The sequence below is a fragment of the Bufo gargarizans genome, chromosome 3 (assembly GCF_014858855.1).
Source record: "Bufo gargarizans isolate SCDJY-AF-19 chromosome 3, ASM1485885v1, whole genome shotgun sequence".
In the NCBI taxonomy this organism is placed as follows: domain Eukaryota; kingdom Metazoa; phylum Chordata; class Amphibia; order Anura; family Bufonidae; genus Bufo; species Bufo gargarizans.
This window is the reverse complement of record NC_058082.1, coordinates 188,614,392-188,638,076: the sequence shown is the minus strand read 5'-3', so window position 1 is coordinate 188,638,076 and position 23,685 is coordinate 188,614,392. Positions and strand designations below refer to the sequence as shown.

The 23,685-nt window shown below is 42.0% G+C and overlaps 1 protein-coding gene across 3 annotated transcripts in view; it reads left to right on the top strand.

Annotated features, from left to right (window-relative positions):
- UGGT2 (UDP-glucose glycoprotein glucosyltransferase 2) overlaps positions 1 to 23,685 on the top strand; it is a 421,287-nt gene that overhangs the window by 226,719 nt on the left and 170,883 nt on the right. For all 3 annotated transcript variants that reach the window (XM_044284938.1, XM_044284937.1, XM_044284939.1), the window contains exons 22-23: positions 5,725 to 5,856; positions 22,649 to 22,776. In XM_044284938.1, the coding sequence (XP_044140873.1) occupies positions 5,725 to 5,856; positions 22,649 to 22,776 (260 nt within the window). The remainder of the gene's footprint in view (positions 1 to 5,724; positions 5,857 to 22,648; positions 22,777 to 23,685) is intronic.

Genomic DNA, 23,685 nt, shown 5'->3' with positions numbered 1-23,685 from the left:
TTGTTTGGTACGTTTTCAAGTCTATTGTGGGCTGAGCACCGCCAGGTTGCTGAGGTTTGCACCCGTTATGCATATGTGACATTGCCTGTTTGGCAGAGGAAGTTAAATGCAGTGCCACTCTGACTATTTTCTAACACGTGTTTTATACAAAATCAACTTAGTTTATATTGTTTATGCCGGAATGGTAATATAGGTAAGAGTGAATTTTCTGCTATAATACCGAACCCTGTTTTTGTTTGTGCACGTATATATTTTTTTTTAATGCAGTATGCTAACTTACTAAGAAATGCCCACAGCTAATATAAGTTTATTGCTTTTAAGGTATGTAAAATTTAAGCTGTACAATTTAACTATGGAATTGATTTCAAAAATTAGTAGCTAGATTACTTCATGAATGAGTAGACAAAAATTGTATATTCTGCATAGCTTCTGGTCTCTGACCCTTTCGCAAAACACAAATGCTAATCGAGGTTCTGAAGGACTTCTTCTTGCCAATCACAACTTGGATATAAAGTCATTTCTGGAATTTACATATAGATTAAAACTGGAACATATTATTTTGCAATTTAATTCAGTGATAAATCTCCTTTCAGCAGTTGCAACAATGTGAAAGTGTTGCTTACATAACTGTACAGTATCATAGTCACAGCTTAAAAGTGTAGTATTACATATAGGCCGATAAAAATAAGTGCATTTGAATTGATCACGTAGTGCCACTTAAGAAAATGTAGTTTTCATACAAATGCATTGATAAACGTTAAACATTTTATTTAGCAGTTGTGTGTATGGATGTGTTACCTACTTTTACAGTGCATTCTGAAAGTCTTCAGACCTTTTCAGTTTTTTTAGTTTTGTTATGTTGTGGGCTTGTGCTAAAATAGAACATTTTTCGTTTTTCCCTTTCATTCTGAACTTGGTACCCCATAATGTTAAAGTGAAAACAGAATGTTCAAGATCTTTATTCAGTTATTGAACTAAACTGAAAAATTGCATTGAAATAAATATTCAGTACTTAGTTGAAGCACCTTTGCCAGCGATTACAGCCTCCAGTCTTCTTAGGTGCCACAAGGTTTGCACACCTGGATTTAGGGATTTTCTTCCATTCTTCCCTGCAGACTCTCTCATGCTCTGTCAGGTTGGAAGGGGACCGTCGGTGGACAGCAATTTTCATGTCTTTCCAGAGATGTTCAATTGGGTTCAAGTTAGGGCCCTGGCAGGGCCAGTTAAGGACATTCACAGAGTTGTTGCTAAGCCAATCCTATGTTGTCTTTGCTGTGAAGGTAAACCTTTAGCTCAGTCAGAGTTAGGCCCCTTTCACACGAGATTTCTGTGCGGGTGCAATGCGTGAGGTGAACGCATTGCACCCGCACTGAATCCGGACCCATTCACTTCAATGGGGCTGTTCAGATAAGCAGTGATTTTCACGCATCACTTGTGCATTGCATGAAAATCGCAGCATGCTCTATATTGTGCGTTTTTCACACAACGCAGGCCCCATAGAAGTGAATGGGGCTGTGTGAAAATGCAAGTGCGGATGCAGTGCGATTTTCACGCATGGTTTCTAGGTGACGATTGGGATGGGGACCCGATCTTTATTATTTTCCCTTATAACAGGGTTGTAAGGGAAAATAATAGAATTCTTAATACAGAATGCTAAGTAAATTAGGGATGGAGGGGTTAAAAAATAAAAATTGAACTCACCTCATCCACTTGTTCGCATAGCCCGTCTCGTCTTCTTTCTTTTTCTTTGAGGACCTGTGAGGAAAAGGACCTTTGGTGACGTCACTGCGCTCATCACATGGTCCATCACCATGGTAATGTACCATGTGATGAGCGCAGTGACGTAACCAAAGGTCCTTTTCCTCCCAGGTCCTCAAAGAAGAAGAAAGAAGATGAGCCGGGCTACGCGAACAAGTGGATGAGGTGAGTTAAATTAAATTTTTTTATTTTTTACCCCTCCATCCCTAATTTACTTAGCATTCTGTATTAAGAATGCTATTATTTTCCCTTATAACCATGTTATAAGGGAAAATAATAAAATCTACCTAACCCGAACTTCAGTGAGACGCTTTGCACTCGTGCGGAAAAATCGCACGGTTTCCTGCAACACACCCCCACGCAGGCCCAAAAATATAATCTTTGTTTCATCAGAACAGAGAATCTTGTTTCTCACAATCTTAATATCCTTTAGGTGCTCTTTTGCAAGCTCCAAGCAGGCTCTCATATGTCTTTTACTAAGGAGAGGCTTGCTGCACACAGGATCTTTGGAGCTCAGCTAAAGTGATCATTGGGCTCTTGGTCACCTGTCTTACCAAGGCTCTTCTCCCCCAATTAAACAGTTTGGTGGGGCAACTAGCTCCCATTTAAGAATTATGGAGACTACAGTGCTGTTGTGAACTTTTGAGTGCAGCAGAAATTTTTTGTTCCTTTCTCCAGATCTGTGCCTCCACACTATCCTGTCTCTGAGCTCTACAGATAGTTCTTTCCTCCTCATGGTTTTTGCTCTGGTATGCCTTGTCATCAGTGAGACCTTATATAGACAGGACTGTGTCTTTCCAAATCATTCCAGTCAAGGTGTAGAAACATCTCAAAGATTATCAAGAGACATAGGAGGCCCCAGAGCTAAATTTCAAATCAAAGGATCTAAAAACTAATGTCCATGTGAAATTAAGTTTCTCCTTTTTAATAAATTAACCAAGATTTCGACCATTTTGTGTTCACTTTCTGATTATGAGGTTTTGAGTGCAGATTGATCTAGTGAAAACTAGATTTTTTTTTAATTCTATTACAAGGCCGCAATATCACAAAATGTGAAAAAGTGAAAGGGTCAGAAGTCTTTCCAAATGCATTGTATATTTGTAGGCCTTCTGAAAGAACAAAAACCTGAAGGGGAGATTTATTATATCAGTAGAAAAGTCTCAAATTTTGTCGCCAATGCTGTTGTGCAAAAGAATCTGCGACTTTTTAGCTTTTTCTGACACCCTCACCACTTTTCCAAAACTTGGGCGGCAGGAGGTGAGCCACGGGTGAAAATACTGCAGCCCATTTCTTTTAACAGCATGTGTGACAGAAACCTGATGCACATGTAGGGAGTAAGGAATAAATAGAACCCATAACTGGTGACTTATTTAACTTTTCAGCTGCAGATCTGTCAATTCCCAGGCTCTTCTTTTTTTGTTCAAGATGGCCGCACTGCTGCTTAGACTACCTGATGCACACTGCATCGGTAGTCCAAGACACTTTCTGCTTGTCCAGCCCTGTTCTTTGATTTTCCAGAACTGCTCACATGAGCAGTGCTGACCAATCCAAGGGTGGCAGGAGGTATCTTGGGCTTCCAAAGCGCCAAGTAGTCTAAGAAGCAGTGTGACCATCTTGGGTGGCAGAAGAAAAGCCTGGAAATGTGTGAATCTGCAGATGAAAAGTAGGTCACCTGGTAAGTGTTCTGTTTTTTCCCCGGAATAGCATGACTTTTCTTCTTGAACCAGAGAGTTTCTTTAATGATAGCTATGATTAAGACCACATTTAGCATTAAAAACATGTAACCATCCAAGTTAATGTTTTAATATACAGATCTACAGTAGAAGGTGTTAAAATAATTTCTGGTGCGTTAACACATAAGGTTATTATGCTGGCTTATTTTAACCTATTGCTTATCACAGCACGACTATATACAACATGGCGATAAGACCTTATCTGTAACCCGACATATAAAAGCGTTAGGTTACCTAACGATCTGCGGGCATCCCGTGGTGCTGCAGATGTCTGTGACTGCGCTGTCATTAGACAGCTGTGGTCACAGAAAGTATCCCGGAGACCAGCAAAAGTGGTCTTACTGCATGGTGTCGCTGTAACACCCTGTTGCAATGTAAAGTGAAGAGGCTGATGGGGCGCACCCGTCTTGATGTGAGAGCGTCCTCTGTTTACTGTAAAATTAACTGTGAGTTTGCAGTCTCTGAATTAACTACTTTCTGCCCTGACTGTGGCAGGAAGTGGTTAATTCCCTTTTTTTCCTCAAAAAATAAAAAGTAATATAAATGAATATAAAAATTAATAGTGAAATTCTTAAAAGTGAAAGAAAAAAATGTAAAAAAAGTTTAACCATAGTTATGAGTTATAGTATAGCTAACTACGTACACACAAACACATTTTCCCCACATTTTCTTTAATAAAAAAATAAAATAAATATATTTATTACTTTTATAGTGGACTTTTTGTGTGTAAACCACATATTTTTCATTTTTATTTCATAAAAATGATTTCATAGTTTAGTATGCACACATTTTTTTTCATTTATAAAACAATCTGAAAAAAAAAAAAAAAAAAGAAGCCATACAATGAATACATAAAAAATTCCTTTTGAAGGAGTTTCTAATGTTTTGGCACTGTACAACATCTGTACTGGCAGTATGGTGTCACAGAACCAGCAATAGAAAAATAGGCCTGTCAGTGAGGCCAGCAGTAAATAAAGTATGCATATAGAGTCAGATTTCACAGTACAAACATACATTAATGGTTTTAGAAATGTTTGTTCTTGAAATCTTTTGAAACAGAAAAGAAAATTGATGAGAAAGGAAGAAACATACTTTTTTTATAATTTTCAGTTTTTCCTTAATTTTTTTTTTATATATATAATATGTCATCTAATGGCACAAAAGAAAGTTCTAAGGTGTGCCTTGAAAAATATTAAATGCATGTAGGTTGGCTCAAAAATTAGTTATTTGCAGTTAGATAGGACCATTGCTAAAACTGAACAATTGTCCTGGGAAAGAAGGAGCATAAACACCCTAGTAATTAAGTAAGCAGTTAACAATGTACAAAGTTTCTAAAGCTTAAAGCAGCTCTGTCACCAGGATCAACCCTATAGCCCATCATGAAGCTGAGTTAATCGATACTTTCTTTTGATGGTCAGTGCCGACATTCAGGAGAAATTAACACTTTTTTAATTTTTTGCAAATGAGCACCAGGGGGTGGGCTTATGTGTGTCTGATTTCTTGCGCCAGCGCACTGGTTTCTTAGCATGGCTAAGCTGATGGCGCCTCTACTCCCGGGTTCAGAGACATCACCGACATGTGTGCGCTAATCATCTTTGCTGCTCGGCAAGCAGCAGAAGACATAGTGTGCACACGCCATCCTTGGAAACCAGTGTGCAGCTCTGTCAATCTAAGGGGAGGGGGGCGTCTTTATAAGGATGAAGGCGTCAGTATGAAGCACCAGGGTCATCGCTGGAGCAGTGCTCAAACTGCATAAGCCTGCCTCCTGGTGCTCCAATAGCTAATTTGCATAATTGTTTTAGCTATATGCCTGGTTGTATCGAGTTGATCCTGATAACAGAGCCACTTTAAAGTTGGTTTAAAGTTGAGTTACACTGTGGGGATAACGCATTGACCCACTAATGTTGGCACTTGTTACATTGTTATCTTAAATAAAGTCTCCAATGTTTGACTAAATCACACACTGGGTCAAGTTTTGTTTCAAGTATTGATACATTTTCAACCAGAAATGGATTTCGGGTATGTGGCTGGAGCAGAAATAAGCCGATGAGCTGACTTCTAATGAGAAAAATTCCACACACATTGACAGCGCATTAAATCTCAAAGCCTGCAGCATATACAAATGTTAGATATTATTTACATGTGTACTGTGGGTTTATCTTTATAGTGAATCATTTTATGGTTTGTAAAGAAGGTTGAAATGACAAAGTAATTACTGTTTTTGTATCCTCAGGAAATGGATGATGATGCGTTTGAAAAGAAGTACAATACTATGGGAGTAGACATGCTTCGTGCTCAGGAATTGTACTGTCATGAAGTTCTCAAACTGTTGCCTGGGCAGATGGCTGTGATCAGTAATGGAAGGGTAATATTAATTAATTAAAGGGGTTGACCACTTTCTGGTTACAGTTGACCAATATGTTTGTAAGATGACTATAGGGCACTTACTAATATAGTCTTTGTTGATATTTTGCTCCATTTGCTATATTTCATAAGGCAGGGATGGCCAACCTGTCGTCCTCCAGCTGTTGCAAAACTACAACTCCCAGCATTCTCAGACGGCCTACAGATATCAATGCATGTTGGGAGTGGTAGTTTTGCAACAGCTGGAGGGATGCAGGTTTGGCATCCCTGTCATAAGGCATTCTCCCTTTAAGGTCCTGTCCATAAAACAGCGGCTGATGGAGGGGCATGTGACGAGCAAATCACTCAGTCTCCTCCGTTCAAATACACTACATCGGCCCTAAACTTTCAACGTTACAAGCAGGGGCGTAGCTAAATTCTTATGGGCCCTGGTGCAACAGTTCAGCTTCGGCCCTCCTTCCCCGAGTTCTTTGCTGCAAGGATCAGGGGTTCATCTAGACTTTCTGCTGCCTGAGACAAAAATTGAAACTGCGCCCCCCATTCCAAATTCTCAAACCAGCTCAACTGTTAAAGACCTACTTAGAAAATCATTATATACGGCACTACAAAACATACAGGATAATACAGTGCTACATACCTCTTACATCCAGTGCTGTCTTCTCAGATATAGACATTCTCTTTCCTAATCTTCTCCATTCAGACCAGACCGCCATGATAATTTATTTTATAAAAATGCCCCTTAATGTGTGCCAGTGCAAAAATCCCCCCTTATAACGTGCACCAGTACAAAAATACCCTCTTATAATGTACACCAATGCAAAAAATACCACCTTATAATTTGCGCGAATGCATAAAATACCCACTTATAATTTGTGCCAGTGCAAATTATACCCCCTTATAATTCGTGCCAATGCAAAAAATACCCACTTGCAATGTGCACCAATACAAAAAAATACCACTTGTGTGCCAGTACAAAAAATACCCCTTTATAATGTGCACTAGTACAAAACACTCAAACTAGTGCTACAAACCCTCATAAACACACTCTGCCCAATTCCCCTAAAGACGCCAATTTGACTGGTGAAACATGTCGGGGGGGCAGTGTTTGAGCTTTTTAGCACAGCTAGTGCACATAGGGTATAAAGCAGCACCTAGGATCTAAATAATTCATACAGCGAAGGGTTTAAAGGACAGTGAGCCGTGAACTAGTGCACAGTACTGGATCATTACCCCCCAGCTAGTGAAAGAAGACTGTGAGTTAAATAGCTATATTGTAGAGAGAAAAACACAAAGCAACCATATGACACAGCTGATATTTTTAAAACAACTTTATTTTGATTTATTTTATTTTAACAATGCACCTAATAAATGTTATGTTTTAATAATTAGCACATTAAATAAATAAAAAGGCGTTATTTGTCTTAACCACTTAAGGACCACAGGTTTATACCCCCCTAGTGACCAGGCCCTTTTTTACAAATCGGCACTCCACAACTTTAGCGGTTTATTGCTCGGTCATGCAACTTACCACCCAAATGAATTTTACCTCCTTTTCTTCTCACTAATAGAGCTTTCATTTGGTGGTATTTCATTGCCGCTGACATTTTTACTTTTTTTGTTATTAATCGAAATTTAACGATTTTTTTGCAAAAAAATGACATTTTTCACTTTCAGCTGTAAAATTTTGCAAAAAAAACGACATCCATATATACATTTTTCGCCAAATTTATTGTTCTACATGTCTTTGATAAAAAAAAAATGTTTGGGCAAAAAAAAAATGGTTTGGGTAAAAGTTATAGCATTTGCAAACTATGGTACAAAAATGTGAATTTCCGCTTTTTGAAACAGCTCTGACTTTCTGAGCACCTGTCATAATTCCTGAGGTTCTACAATGCCCAAACAGTAGAAAACCCCCACAAATGACCCCATTTCGGAAAGTAGACACCCTAAGGTATTCGCTGATGGGCATAGTGAGTTCATAGAACTTTTTATTTTTTGTCACAAGTTAGCGGAAAATGATGATGATTTTATTTTTTTTATTTTTTCTTACAAAGTCTCATATTCCACTAACTTGCGACAAAAAATAAAAAATTCTAAAAACTTGCCATGCCCCTCACGGAATACCTTGGGGTGTCTTCTTTCCAAAATGGGGTCACTTGTGGGGTAGTTATACTGCCCTGGCAATTTAGTGGCCCAAATGTGTGAGAAGTACTTTGCAATCAAAATGTGTAAAAAATGACCGGTGAAATCCAAAAGGTGCACTTTGGAATATGTGCCCCTTTGCCCACCTTGGCAGCAAAAAAGTGTGACACATCTGGTATCGCCGTACTCAGGAGAAGTTGGGGAATGTGTTTTGGGGTGTCATTTTACATATACCCATGCTGGGTGAGAAAAATATCTTGGTCAAATGCCAACTTTGTATAAAAAAATGGGAAAAGTTGTCTTTTGCCAAGATATTTCTCTCACCCAGCATGGGTATATGTAAAATGACACCCCAAAACACATTCCCCAACTTCTCCTGAGTACGGCGATACCACATGTGTGACACTTTTTTGCTGCCAAGGTGGGCAAAGGGGCACATATTCCAAAGTGCACCTTTCAGATTTTGCAGGCCATTTTTTACACATTTTGATTGCAAGGTACTTCTCACACATTTGGGCCCCTAAATTGCCAGGGCAGTATAACTACGCCACAAGTGACCCCATTTTGGAAAGAAGACACCCCAAGGTATTCCGTGAGGGGCATGGCGAGTTCCTAGAATTTTTTATTTTTTGTCACAAGTTAGCGGAAAATGATGATTTTTTATTTTTTATCTTTTTTCCTTACAAAGTCTCATATTCCACTAACTTGCGACAAAAAATAAAAAATTCTAGGAACTCGCCATGCCCCTCACGGAATACCTTGGGGTGTCTTCTTTCCAAAATGGGGTCACTTGTGGCGTAGTTATACTGCCCTGGCAATTTAGGGGCCCAAATGTGTGAGAAGTACTTTGCAATCAAAATGTGTAAAAAATGGCCGGTGAAATCCGAAAGGTGCACTTTGGAATATGTGCCCCTTTGCCCACCTTGGCATCAAAAAAGTGTCACACATCTGGTATCGCCGTACTCAGGAGAAGTTGGGGAATGTGTTTTGGGGTATCATTTTACATATACCCATGCTGGGTGAGAGAAATATCTTGGCAAAAGACAACTTTTCCCATTTTTTTATACAAAGTTGGCATTTGACCAAGATATTTTTGTCACCCAGCATGGGTATATGTAAAATGACACCCCAAAACACATTCCCCAACTTCTCCTGAGTACGGCGATACCAGATGTGTCACACTTTTTTGCTGCCAAGGTGGGCAAAGGGGCACATATTCCAAAGTGCACCTTTCGGATTTTGCAGGGCATTTTTTACACATTTTGATTGCAAAGTTCTTCTCACACATTTGGGCCCCTAAATTGCCAGGGCAGTATAACTACGCCACAAGTGACCCCATTTTGGAAAGAAGACACCCCAAGGTATTCCGTGAGGGGCATGGCGAGTTCCTAGAATTTTTTATTTTTTGTCGCAAGTTAGTGGAATATGAGACTTTGTAAGGAAAAAAGAAAAAAAAAAGAAAAATCATCATTTTCCGCTAACTTGTGACAAAAAATAAAAAATTCTAGGAACTCGCCGTGCCCCTCACGGAATACCTTGGGGTGTCTTCTTTCCAAAATGGGGTCACTTGTGGCGTAGTTATACTGCCCTGGCAATTTAGGGGCCCAAATGTGTAAGAAGTACCTTGCAATCAAAATGTGTAAAAAATGGCCGGTGAAATCCGAAAGGTGCACTTTGGAATATGCGCCCCTTTGCCCACCTTGGCAGCAAAAAAATGTGACACATCTGGTATCGCCGTACTCAGGAGAAGTTGGGGAATGTGTTTTGGGGTGTCATTTTACATATACCCATGCTGGGTGAGAGAAATATCTTGGCAAAAGACAACTTTTCCAATTTTTTTATACAAAGTTGGCATTTGACCAAGATATTTTTCTCACCCAGCATGGGTATATGTAAAATGACACCCCAAAACACATTCCCCAACTTCTCCTGAGTACGGCGATACCACATGTGTGACACTTTTTTGCAGCCTAGATGCGCAAAGGGGCCCAAATTCCTTTTAGGAGGGCATTTTTAGACATTTGGATCCCAGACTTCTTCTCATACTTTCGGGCCCCTAAAAAGCCAGGGCAGTATAAATACCCCACATGTGACCCCACTTTGGAAAGAAGACACCCCAAGGTATTCAATGAGGGGCCTGGCGAGTTCCTAGAATTTTTTTTTTTTTTGCATAAGTTAGCGGATATTGATTTTTTTTTTGTTTTTTTCTCACAAAGTCTCACTTTCCGCTAACTTAGGACAAAAATTTCAATCTTTCATGGACTCAATATGCCCCTCACGGAATACCTTGGGGTGTCTTCTTTCCGAAATGGGGTCACATGTGGGGTATTTATACTGCCCTGGCTTTTTAGGGGCCCTAAAGCGTCTGGAATATAAATGGAATAGTCTGGAATATAAATGTCTAAAAATGTTTACGCATTTGGATTCCGTGAGGGGTATGGTGCGTCCATGTGAGATTTTATTTTTTGACACAAGTTAGTGGAATATGAGACTTTGTAAGAAAAAACAAAAACAAAAACAAACAAAAAATTTCCGCTAACTTGTGCCAAAAGAAATGTCTGAATGGAGCCTTACCAGGGGGGGGGGGGGGGGGGGTGGTGATCAATGACAGGGGGGTGATCAATGACAGGGGGGTGATCACCCATATAGACTCCCTGATCACCCCCCTGTCATTGATCACCCCCCTGTAAGGCTCCATTCAGACATCCGCATGATTTTTTACGGATCCATGGATACATGTATCGGATCCACAGAACGCATGCGGACGTCTGTATGGAGCCTTACAGGGGGGGTTATCAATGACAGGGGGTGATCAGGGTGATCACCCCCCTGTCACTGATCACCCCCCCCTGTAAGGCTCCATTCAGACATCCGCATGATTTTTTACGGATCCATGGATACATGTATCGGATCCACAGAACGCATGCGGACGTCTGAATGGAGCCTTACAGGGGGGTTATCAATGACAGGGGGTGATCAGGGTAATCAGGGTGATCACCCCCCTGTCACTGATCACCCCCCCTGTAAGGCTCCATTCAGACATCCGCATGATTTTTTACGGATCCATGGATACATGTATCGGATCCACAAAACGCATGCGGACGTCTGAATGGAGCCTTACAGGGGGGTTATCAATGACAGGGGGTGATCAGGGTAATCACCCCCCTGTCATTGATCACCCCCCCTGTAAGGCTCCATTGAGACATCCGCATGATTTTTTACGGATCCATGGATACATGGATCGGATCCACAAAACGCATGCGGACGTCTGAATGGAGCCTTACAGGGGGGTTATCAATGACAGGGGGTGATCAGGGTAATCAGGGTGATCACCCCCCTGTCACTGATCACCCCCCCTGTAAGGCTCCATTCAGACATCCGCATGATTTTTTACGGATCCATGGATACATGGATCGGATCCACAAAACGCATGCGGACGTCTGAATGGAGCCTTACAGGGGGGTTATCAATGACAGGGGGTGATCAGGGTAATCAGGGTGATCACCCCCCTGTCACTGATCACCCCCCCTGTAAGGCTCCATTCAGACATCCGCATGATTTTTTACGGATCCATGGATACATGGATCGGATCCACAAAACGCATGCGGATGTCTGAATGGAGCCTTACAGGGGGGTTATCAATGACAGGGGGTGATCAGGGTAATCACCCCCCTGTCACTGATCACCCCCCCTGTAAGGCTCCATTCAGACATCCGCATGATTTTTTACGGATCCATGGATACATGGATCGGATCCACAAAACGCATGCTGACGTCTGAATGGAGCCTTACAGGGGGGTTATCAATGACAGGGGGGTGATCAGGGAGTGTATATGGGTGATCACCCGCCTGTCATTGATCACCCCCTGTAAGGCTCCATTCAGACGTCCGCATGTGTTTTGCGGATCCGATCCATGTATCCATGGATCCGTAAAAATCATGCGGACGTCTGAATGGAGCCTTACAGGGGAGTGATCAATGACAGGGGGTGATCAGGGAGTGTATATGGGTGATCACCCGCCTGTCATTGATCACCCCCCTGTAAGGCTCCATTCAGACGTCCGTATGCTTTTTGCGGATCCGATCCATGTATCCGTGGATCCGTAAAAATCATACGGACGTCTGAACGGAGCCTGACAGGGGGGGGTGATCAATGACAGGGCGGTGATCAATGACAGGGGGGTGATCAGGGAGTTTATATGGGGTGATCATGGGTGATCAGGGGTTTATAAGGGGTTAATAAGTGACGGGGGGGGGGGGGGTGTAGTGTTTGGTGCGACTGTACTGACCTACCTGAGTCCTCTGGTGGTCGATCCTAACAAAAGGGACCACCAGAGGACCAGGTAGGAGGTATATTAGACGCTGTTATGAAAACAGCGTCTAATATACCTGTTAGGGGTTAAAAAATTCGGATCTCCAGCCTGCCAGCGAGCGATCGCCGCTGGCATGCTGGAGATCCACTCGCTTACCTTCCGTTCCTGTGAGCGCGCGCGCCTGTGTGCGCGCGTTCACAGGAAATCTCGCGTCTCGCGAGATGACGCCTATTGGCGTTAGTGTGACCTGGGAGAGCCGCCGCGATGACGCCTTTCGGCGTTAGCGCGGCGGCAAGCGGTTAAAGACAATTTGTTAGTAGAAACTAGTACAAAACATACCCCATTATAATGTTCTCCAGCACTAAAAATACCCCCCTATAATATGTGCTAGTGCAAAAAAAATGTGCCCTTATAATGTGTGCCAGTACAAAAAATGTCTTTCTGTGTGACAGTACAAAATGCTCCCCTATTTAGTGCCCCCAGTAGATGCTCCCATAGTGCTCCTCCCTACCCATGGTGGCCCAACAGCATGGCGCCAAATAAAAAACAATAAACTCAAATACTTACAGTACCTCCATGCAGCTGTCCAAAATGCGGTACAGGCTTCTTCCGACTGCTTTCCTGAGCTGTATGGCTGCCTGGCTCAGACAGCCTGATGATGATTACTTCATGGGGCCACCTGTGACGGCCTCTGATAGGCTGTAGGCACTAGGCCTGAAGAATATCAGAGGGAAAGGCGGTGCATGGAGACATTGCTCAAAAGTACCCCTTTAAGGATAAAGTTTAGGAATTTAGTGCTGTAAAAAATGTGAATCTTATTTGCCAATTTTTAACCGCTTCACGACCGCCCATTGACTATAAACATCCTTGGGCTGGTCATTTATCTCTGAATGGACGTTCTGGAACGTCCATTCAGAGATGGCAGCTGCACGCTAATCGTGCAGCTGCCGAGCGGGGGGCCCAGAGAGAAGGCAGGGACAGTTTCCAGGTGTCCCTGCCTTCTAGAATGCTGTATACACAGCGCTCAATGAGCGCTGTATATAAAGATGAAGTGCTATGCGCTTCCTGACCCAGCCTGGTGGCCATGTGACCGCCCGGGCCAGGAGAGTGCAGGAGCTGTCGGGTCTTCTACAGACCTCGATCAGCCCTGCACTGAGGCTGTACAGCACAGTATACTGCTGTACAGCTTATGGGGGGTATATTTGCCCTGTAACTGAGGCTACTATGTCAGCCCCAGTTACAGGAGAAATCAATAGTGGGAAGAAAAAATAGTGAAGTTAAATGTCCCCCAGAGGTCTTGTATAACCTTATGGGAGACGCAAAGTGTAAAATAAAAAATAGAAAAATAAAAAAATTAAGTGTTTTATAAAAAAAAAGGTTTCACATGTAAAAAGAAAAAATTCTCCAATTAAGTAATTACAAAAATGTTAAAAATAGAAAAAATAAAATAGACATATTTGGTATTTCCGCGTCCGTTACAGCCAGCTCTATAAATATATCACATGATCCACCCCGTCCGATACACACCATAAAAAAAAGATAAAAACTGTCTAAAAAAAAAGCACATTTTTGTCACCTTACCTCACAAAAAGTGCAACACCAAGTGATCAAAAAGACGTATGTCCCACAAAATGGTACCAATAAAATAGTCACCTCATCCCACAAAAAATGAGCCCCTACAATCGCTCAAAAAATGAAAAAAACTATAGCGCTCCGAACATGGAGACATTAAAACATATATATATATTTTTTTTTAATGCTATTATTGTGTTAAAGTGAAATAAATTTTAAAAAAGTATACATATCAGGTATCACCGTGTCCGTAACAACCAGCTCTATAAAAATATTACATGACCTAACCCCTCAGATGAACACCGTAAAAAAAAATTGTGCCAAAAAATGCAATTTTTTTGTCACCTTATATCACAAAAATTGCAACACCAAGCAATCAAAAAGGCATATGCCCCTCCAAAATAGTACCAATCAAACCGTAGTTACAGTGGAAATACAGCCCGCAGAGAGGCTGTACAGCAGAACACAACGCTGTACAGCCTCAGTGCAGGGCTGATCGTGGTCTGTGAAAGACCCGACAGCTCCTGCACTCCCCCGGCGGTCACATGACCACCTGGCAGGGACAGAAAGCTCATAGCTCTTCCTGATCTGTATACACAGCGCTCGTTCTCCCTGCCTTCTCTCTGGGTTGCCCTGCTGACAGCAACCCCCCCCCCCCCCCCCTCGGCAGCTGCACGATTAGCGTGCAGCTGCCATCTCTGAATGGACATTCCAGAACATACATTCATAGATAAACATCCACCCATAGGACGTTTATATCCTATGGGCGGATGTGAAGTGGTTAAAATACAAAGGGAATGTGTCATCTTTAGCTTTATTCCTTACTATCCCCAGTAACAGTAATTTTGACCAGGAGTGCCCAAACTTTTGCATGCTACCAATAAACAGAATTGGTATTGCCTTATCTGAACTGTTAAAAGATAGAAAAATGTATCTTGCATAGGGAGCTCAATTATGAAAAAAATAAAATAAAACTCTGGGGGGAAAAAAGTGATCAAAAAGTTGTACATAAGCACATGAATTCTAAGGCCACCACAATTGAAAAAAGACACAGAACATTCATTGGTGACTCAGCACAGACAGGGAGGTAGTCAGACAGTCTCTAAGTTGGTCCACACAGTCCACTTGGCCTTCTTTTCCATTTGGAAGGGAAACTAATTTTAATATCTTTCCCAGAAACCTAAACATATGCAAATGAGCTTTCCTCCCAAAAGGGGAAAAAAGCTAAGTCTCTCTGAAACCCAGAGGAGCATTTTCTGGCCTACAATACTCCTCACGCAAACACATGCGTTCTCCATAAGGAGAAATAGTACCCACCTGGTCCCCAACCAAGGCAGTTTATCTCATTTTCTCCTATCAGCTTTAATTAACAAAAATAAATAAAAAAGAGTTTAGGAGTGTTACATGTTGGTCTCTTTCTCTTCACCTGAAATTAATCTCAAGAGATTCAGGTTTGTTAGAATTAAACTTTCTTGAAATATTCGGGAAGAATTCCAAATCGATAGAAGTGATTTGCTCATCTCTAGGCTAAAGGAACAGGGGGGCAAGGAAACAAGACTGTCTCAAGAATGTAGGAGCACAGGAGAGACTTATTCAAAAAAGCACTTGGGCAGATGTCCCACTAGACGGCAAAATCATATTAACCTGACATATTGTTGGTAAAGATTTGTTGACACAATCAGGCACAGAATTTCACATTGCAATATAACCACAGACTCACAGTGATCATTCATGTGTTCCCTAATCTTTTATCACATTCATCACTTAGAATACTCATTGATTCTGTCACGTCGATTGCTATAATGTCTATATGCTGGAAAGGAAGTCCAACAGTGCCATGTGTGCCCTCAATAACGTAAATGTATATTCTTAATGCAGTGTGCTTCCCACTAGCTGCATTTATTCCTTGGATGGAGTAAAAGTGTTGATTCTTTGTAATATTGGAAGAAATATGGCCTAATCATAAGTGTATGCAGTTAAAGAGAGTTAAGTGCTGTGGTTTATGGGCTATCTTGTGCTGCTGTGCATGCCTTTTAACCATAAATAAAAGCTTACAGGCAATTATTACACTGTGCTTTGAAGATAATTATATAAGTCTATAATGGATAGTTTAACGCTTCGAGTAAATTTAATGCATTTTATTTTCACATTATCAGAGATATTGAAATTTGCATTTTTTTTCTTTTTTTTCATTCTTGTTTTAAATTTCATTGCCAATTATTCCTGCAGTGAGTTAAAACAGTTTTTTATTTTATTTATTTATTTATTGTGCTATCGTGGAAATGATTTCTGGCCACTGGCTTGTGCACTTTGTAATGGAGCAGACATGAGATGAGCCTAGCATAGGGCTTCACCAATTGCACATTTTATATTTTATCCACAGAATACTCCAGGCTACCACATGAAATTAGTATGGTTGTGGAAATAATTCTTTGTTATATACACCGTATATAAATCATGAAATGAGAAACCTTTTCAACCATGTGAATACTGGGTTGGATAATCCTATATAACACATTATATGCTGGCAGAAAATGCTGCAGGCATGAGGACTAGGTTTTCATTCTGTCTGTCTAAAACTGAAGAGTACTCTGCAAAATACCCTTCTGCCATTAATAGTGTATGGTATATGCATGTGCTGGTATATACTCCTGTATTGTGCAGTGCAGGCAAAAACCACATGATTTTTCAGTACTGCTTTTGTCTGCAATACAATTTTAGGTGGTTTAACTATATGTTGCATCTGTAATAATTTAACTGACAAGTACCACAGTAATTCAGGTTTCCCCTGGTTGTCTCCACGATGGGACCCCTGAGCCTAGTTCTGCCTGTTCCATGGACAGGAAAAACACTTGAGGTTAAACTCCTCCCCTTCGTTGGCCCCATTAAGCATGCTGCAGTTTGTGTCGAGACGATCCACCGCTTGCCTGCCGGAACATCCTGCTGGATTGTCGCTAGCACTGGTGTGAAGGTAACTTTAGCCTAGAGGTAGAAGCAGAATGCAGAGCACACAGCAATATGAACCTGAAGCAATTACCCCCTATTGCTACAGAGGGAGACCGCAGTTTGTAGGCATAGTGTGGGCAAGGTGCTCTCGGGCTAATGTCCTATTGTGTTGTGTGCAGGCAAGAGTAGGCGATCCCCAATAAAGACAAGAGAGGGATTCCCAAGAGCTCACAGAGTGTAGGATACGGGACTGCATTATACCTACAGAAGATGGGGCAGGGATATAATAAATCTATAATCACTGAAACTCTAACACCAAGTGACTTGCCTGAATGGACGAGATTTGTGGTTTGTCCTGTTTTAATGAATATTATAAAAAAAAACATGATGTTTAGCACTTATTTGTCAGGCAAGTTAACCCCATATTAAATCAAGGCGTAAACATTTGAATTAGCAATTAATCGTGAATTGGCAATTAATCGTACTAAATATTTATTTAAGTATTTAAAATCAAGCCTGCTACCATCCTGTAGAAGGACATTTTTAAGGATGATCCTGGAATCATCAGTTCAAACAACTTTTCTACAACAAGTAAAGATGAACAATTTGATCAAATTAGTAAACCTTTTAAGAACAAAAAGCAAGACAACAATCAGACAAGCTATGAAACTCTTGGGACACATGACTTACAGTCCAGCAAGACCACTTCAGAAGATAGTGTTAAAATAGTGGGACAGAAACTTGATATCTTTAGACTGGAGAATAATAATCAGGTAAAAATATCACTATTATAATGGCTTTACAAGAAAAAGCTAAAGAAAATTATGCTCTGGATTAAAGAGTCATCAGTAACTGGGACAGTGGATGCCAAGACTTCAGTGTGGGCGAGCCCGTATGGGCCTAACTTAATTTCAGGGGACTTGGAACAGCTCATGACACACATGTAAAGGTTCTTTTTGGATAATGTGACAGCAGTATTGTACATTTGACATTATGGGGAACAAAAACAGACCATTTTCAAAAACCATCGAAGATTTTCTTTTAGGCAGAAAAGAATGACGGCGGTACATCTAAAAGTTTCTGAAAATCAGTGAGCAGAAATTTTTCAGCAGGGAACAACTAGATCAGGGGGGATTGACTGTTGGATGCAGCTTTTCATTTGATAATAAAAAAAAACTTGGGGAGACAGAGTGTAGATCTTTTCGCTACAAAGTAAAAAAAAAAATTTAAAAAAATGACAGAATTTCAGCTCATTGAATCCAAAAGATCAGCGGACAGCGGCGGATGCTTTCTCCATAACATGATCTCATCGGATGGCATATGTGTTTCTTCCCATCATATTAATCTCAAGGATATTGCTGAAAGTATGCAGAACAATAAACCAAGGTGGTATGAGTTGACCTATATTGTCCAAACGAACATGGTTCAGTTTTCTCCTGGGAATAAGTTGTAACGGACCGTTTCAGCAGACAAGGGGTTAAAATCAGTTTAGGCGATATGCCCCTTTCTGAGAGACAGGCACAGCTACTGCAGAACACCAACCTCCCGAACTGGATACAAAATAGCACTCCAAACTGGAACCTCGCAAATAGCTGTCAGCAGACGAACAGGAAAAGCATACAGTCAGTTTACACTCCTGGCAATCAGTCTCCAACAGCATACAGGGAATCCCCCCAATAACGAGACAAGGCTCCGTCTTGAGAGTCAGCAGTGGTGTGATGTGCTGGCACACCCAGCCTGGTTTTTATTACAGTTTTGCAAATACAGAACAGATACAACACATCCCCACAATGCATCATGGTTTCCTCCTCTGTCCCAGAGACAACCGAAGACAATCCAATTATCTCTCAGGACAAAGGGGAGATCGCCAATACACATGTGGAGACAATAGGACAGACATCACCATTTAAACACACAATGGCACACCCCCACAGCAAACACAGACATTTAACATATCCCCAGATAGCTCAAGTCTGAGTGCATATCATTAGGTGAATGGCACTCAGAATACACGAATACAATAATATTAGCTATCTGGGTGCCCTCACATAACATACAATTTAACCGAACGCATAATAACATAAAATACAATTCTACAGACAGATTTAAGCTGTGCGGCCGGTCTGTTTTCTCCTTTAAAGTTACTATGGGCCATAATCCTGAGGCAAGAGGCTTTTAAACAGCCCTCTCCAAAACCCAGTGGCGAGGTTGGTTTCGCCACACATTCCCCCCCCCCCCCCCCCCAGGGAAGACTAACCAGATACCTGACCTCACGCCGGTCGGTACCTGAGTTAGTCTGGCAGCCCACCCACAACCCAATACTGGACCTGTTGAATTTTGGGGCCTGGCTCTGTTCTGTAGGTCCCCAGCTGTTGAGTGTGCATCTGCTACTCCTTGCTTTGTGGTTCTCCAGCTTGGAGCTGTAGGTACTTGGTGGGCAGAGGCAGACTGTGCTCTGCCCAGATGCCAGCTCTTCCGCTGGGGTGAGGGGGGTACAAGCCAGTCCTGTAACAAGGGGGTTGGTGGAGCAGAGGCTAGCGGCTCTCTGCCCTGATGCCAGCTCTTCCGCTGGGAAGGGATCAGTGGGTATTGCAGGCTCATCCCCTGCCCCCAGAACTCAGTTGGGAAGTAGCTGGGAAGGGGAGGGCTCGCTTACCTCCTCCTCCTGGTATCCCTGCGGAGATGGCTGGAGATCTGGTTGTTTGAGGGGGAGACCGACTGTCTCCTCTTTGGCTAAACAGCCCTGTTGCTGGGGGACAGGACCGACTGTCCCTACCCCCTGTGCTGTGAGTGCAGAGACCACGGTCCCATCTGCACAGTTGTGGGGCTTACTGTCTCCCCCTGGTGCGTTAAGCTGCCGCTGGGGAATGGAGACTAGGCTCCCAGTTCCCAACAAATCCTGCTGCTGCTGGGGGACAGGACCAACTGTCTCTGTCCCCTGTAACTCCGCCTGCCGCTGGGGAATGGAGACTCTGCTCCCAATTCCCTGTACATCACACGGCCGCTGGGGAATGGAGACTAGGCTCCCAATTCCCAAAAAATCATGCTGCTGCTGGGGGGCAGGAACAACTACCTCTGCCCCCTGTAACTCAGCCTGCCGCTGGGGAGGGAGGCCGCTGCTCTCCCCTCCCTGCACTTCACACTGCCGCTGGGGAATGGAGACTAGGCTCCCAATTCCCAAAAAATCATGCTGCTGCTGGGGGGCAGGAACAACTACCTCTGCCCCCTGTAACTCAGCCTGCCGCTGGGGAGGGAAGCCGCTGCTCTCCCCTCCCTGAACTTCACACTGCCGCTGGGGAATGGAGACTAGGCTCCCAATTCCCAAAAAATCATGCTGCTGCTGGGGGGCAGGAACAACTACCTCTGCCCCCTGTAACTCAGCCTGCCACTGGGGAGGGAGGCCGCTGCTCTCCCCTCCCTGCACTTCACACTGCCACTGGGGAATGGAGACTGGGCTCCCACTGTCCCGCAACTGTAACTTCTGATGGAGGTCCACCCAACGTGGCAGCTGACCGTCACCTTCTGCCCGGTATAGTAGGGTCTTGAACACTAGACTCCTCACGAACTTCACGTATTTCTCAGCTGGATTTGGTCCGAAGAAGTTCAGCCGCAACCACATCATACGGTCAAATTCCTCCACAGAGTATCTGTACTCCACTGCGGGTTCCATCCTGGTGCTTTTAGGGTCGCTGTACTGAGACATGCGTTGCCCTTAAATTGTAGAATCCACAGAAATGGTGTCTCCTGTAGCTGTCCTTCTGGCTGTAGGAACGATCCCGCTGCTTGCCACCAATGTAACGGACCGTTTCAGCAGACAAGGGGTTAAAATCCGTTTAGGCGATATGCCCCTTTCCGAGAGACGGGCACAGCTACTGCAGAACACCAACCTCCCGAACTGGATACAAAATAGCACTCTAAACTGGAACCTCGCAAATAGCTGTCAGCAGACGAACAGGAAAAGCGTATCCGTCAGCCCACACTCCTGGCAATCAGTCTCTAACAGCATACATAGAATCCCCCCAATAACGAGACAAGGCTCCGTCTTGAGGGTCAGCAGTGGTCTGATGTGCTGGCATACCCAGCCTGGTTTTTATTACAGTTTTGCAAATACAGAACAGATACAACACATCCCCACAATGCATCATGGTTTCCTCCTCTCTGTCCCAGAGACAACCGAAGGCAATCCAATTATCTCTCAGGACAAAGGGGAGATCGCCAATACACATGTGGAGACAACAGGACAGACATCACCATTTAAACACACAATGGCACACCCCCACAGCAAACACAGACATTTAACATATCCCCAGATAGCTCAAGTCTGAGTGCATATCATTAGGTGAATGGCATTCAGAATACACGAATACAATAATATTAGCTATCTGGGTGCCCTCACATAACATACAATTTAACCGAACGCATAATAACATAAAATACAATTCTACAGACAGATTTAAGCTGTGCGGCCGGTCTGTTTTCTCCTTTAAAGTTACTATGGGCCATAATCCTGAGGCAAGAGGCTTTTAAACGGCCCTCTCCAAAACCCAGTGGCGAGGTTGGTTTCGCCACATAAGTATTCAAGGATCCTATGCTCCTCTTGATATCTCTAGATCTCTTAACTCAAGGCCCGATACTTCATTTAGACATTAAGTCCCTGAAGTGAACAGCCTGGAGGCTGAGCAGGTAAAGCTACAAATGCAGTGCTGCAAATGTTGCAAATATCAAGTAAGGTAAATGCTGCAAATATCAAGTAAGGTAATAAATGCTTTGCTTTCCATCCATAAAAGTTCTACAGATAAAATATGTAAACATTTTGAATTTTTTTTTTCTTAGTCTCAGTACCCTTAAGCTGCAAGTTTCAGCTTTAGGTGCTCCTTTTTATACAAAATGAATCTTAACGTGGTGCTTAATGGATTTTCAGGACCTACATTTGAACCTATTGAAGAAATACCTATAAAATTACTCACCTTGAAAACAGTGTTATCATCAACATGCAAGGTTACAGAGTTTCAGGCCCTGTCCACAGTTTTTTGTATTTTCAATGTTTTGATAAAAAAGGGTATTTAAGCTACATCCATCCTTTCTACCATAAGTGTAGAAAGGATGTAGAACAATAAATTTTGAGAAAAAATTATATAGAAATTGAGTTTTATTTGAGAAAATACAACAAAGTTAAAAATGTCATTTTTTTGCAAAAAGTTCGGTCAATTTTGATTAATATAAAAAAATTTCAGCAGCAATGAAATACCACCAAATGAAAGCTCTATTAGTGAGAAGAAAAGGAGGTAAAATTCATTTGGGTGGTAAGTTGTATGACCGAGCAATAAACCGTGAAAGTAGTGTAGTGCAGAATTGTAAAAAGTGGTCTGATCATTAAGGGGGTTTAAGCTAGTGGAGCTGAGGTGGTTAAGTTACTTTACCGGAATACCCATTTAAAGGGGTTGTCTGGTTTTAGTTTATTGGTAATTAAGCATATATCAAGCTGAAGGTTCACACACTCAGTTATTAGCTTATCAGTGTATCAAAGAAAACTGCTAGAAAATACCAAATATCCATTCTTTTTATATCTGCTCCCTGAGCCTACATGTTCTTTACCTCCAGGTACTGTAACTCATTGTAAAGATTGTCTACATTAAATAGATAACAACATGCATTTATGTGAGAGTCCTTGGCTTCTCAGTAGCAAAACACTCCAGATTTTAATCTGCAAGCATCAAAGTGTCAAAATCTAAATGTCAGAAGGAGGTTCAAAGGGCATAGAAGTGTTTTGGTACTGGTTCTTGGTCAGTTATTTTACTTTGTTTCTTGTTTTTTATTTTAGATACTGAGAAATATTACTTCAGATGACTTTCATGAAGAAGACTTTAATTTATTGGAAAAGACTGCTTATACTAGCTCAGCAGAGAAAATAAAAAACCTTGTGAAAAAGATGGCAGCGCCATCCAAACGGTAACTATAATTTCTAGTAAGAGATCCACTATGAAAAATACATGGTCTATCTATACGTTTGCTGGACCCGGACCTGTCACCATGAAATGCAGTGCAATCTGCAGGCAGCATGTTAAAGAGCAGGACCAGCTGAGCAGGTTGATAAATAGTTTTGTGGAAAAAGATTTAGTAAATCTAAATCTTTGCTATTTCTGACTTAACATCTCCCCTGCGTACAAGTTATCAGTGATAGCATTCCATGTGTGTATACAGAGATAGCTGTCAGTCACTGATAGTTGTACATGGGAGAGGTGTTTCCAGTGATTGATAGCATTCTCTGTATAAGTGTGTATACAGAGATAGCTGTCAGTCACTGATAGCTGTTCAAGGACGTGGTCTTAGGTATATGAATAGCAGAGATTTAAATGTGTAAAGACTGCTGAAAGCAACTGTGTAAGTATTTTTGATAAAAAAAGAATAGTCTACCAAGACAGCTCCTTTGCCTATCTTGCTGAATAATTGAAGGGAGTAAAAGGGGGTTGATGGTAGAAAGAGCGCCAACAACATGTTCCACCGTGATATAAAGTATCTCACATTTTTGTTAATATTTTATTATATCTTTTCATGGGACAACACTGAAGATATGGCACTTTGATACAATGTAAAGTAGTCTGTGTACAGCCTTTCTAACAGTGGAAATTTGGTGTGCCCTCAAAATAACTCAACACGGCCATTAATGTCTAAACCGCTGGCAACAAAAGTGAGTACACCCCTAAGTGCAAATGGTCAAATTGTGCCCAAAGTGTCAGTATTTTGTGTGGCCACCATTATTTTCCAGCACTGCCTTAACTCTCTTGGGCATGGCGTTGACTAGAGCTTCACAGGTTGCCACTGGAATCCTCTTCCACTCCTCCATGACAACATCACTGA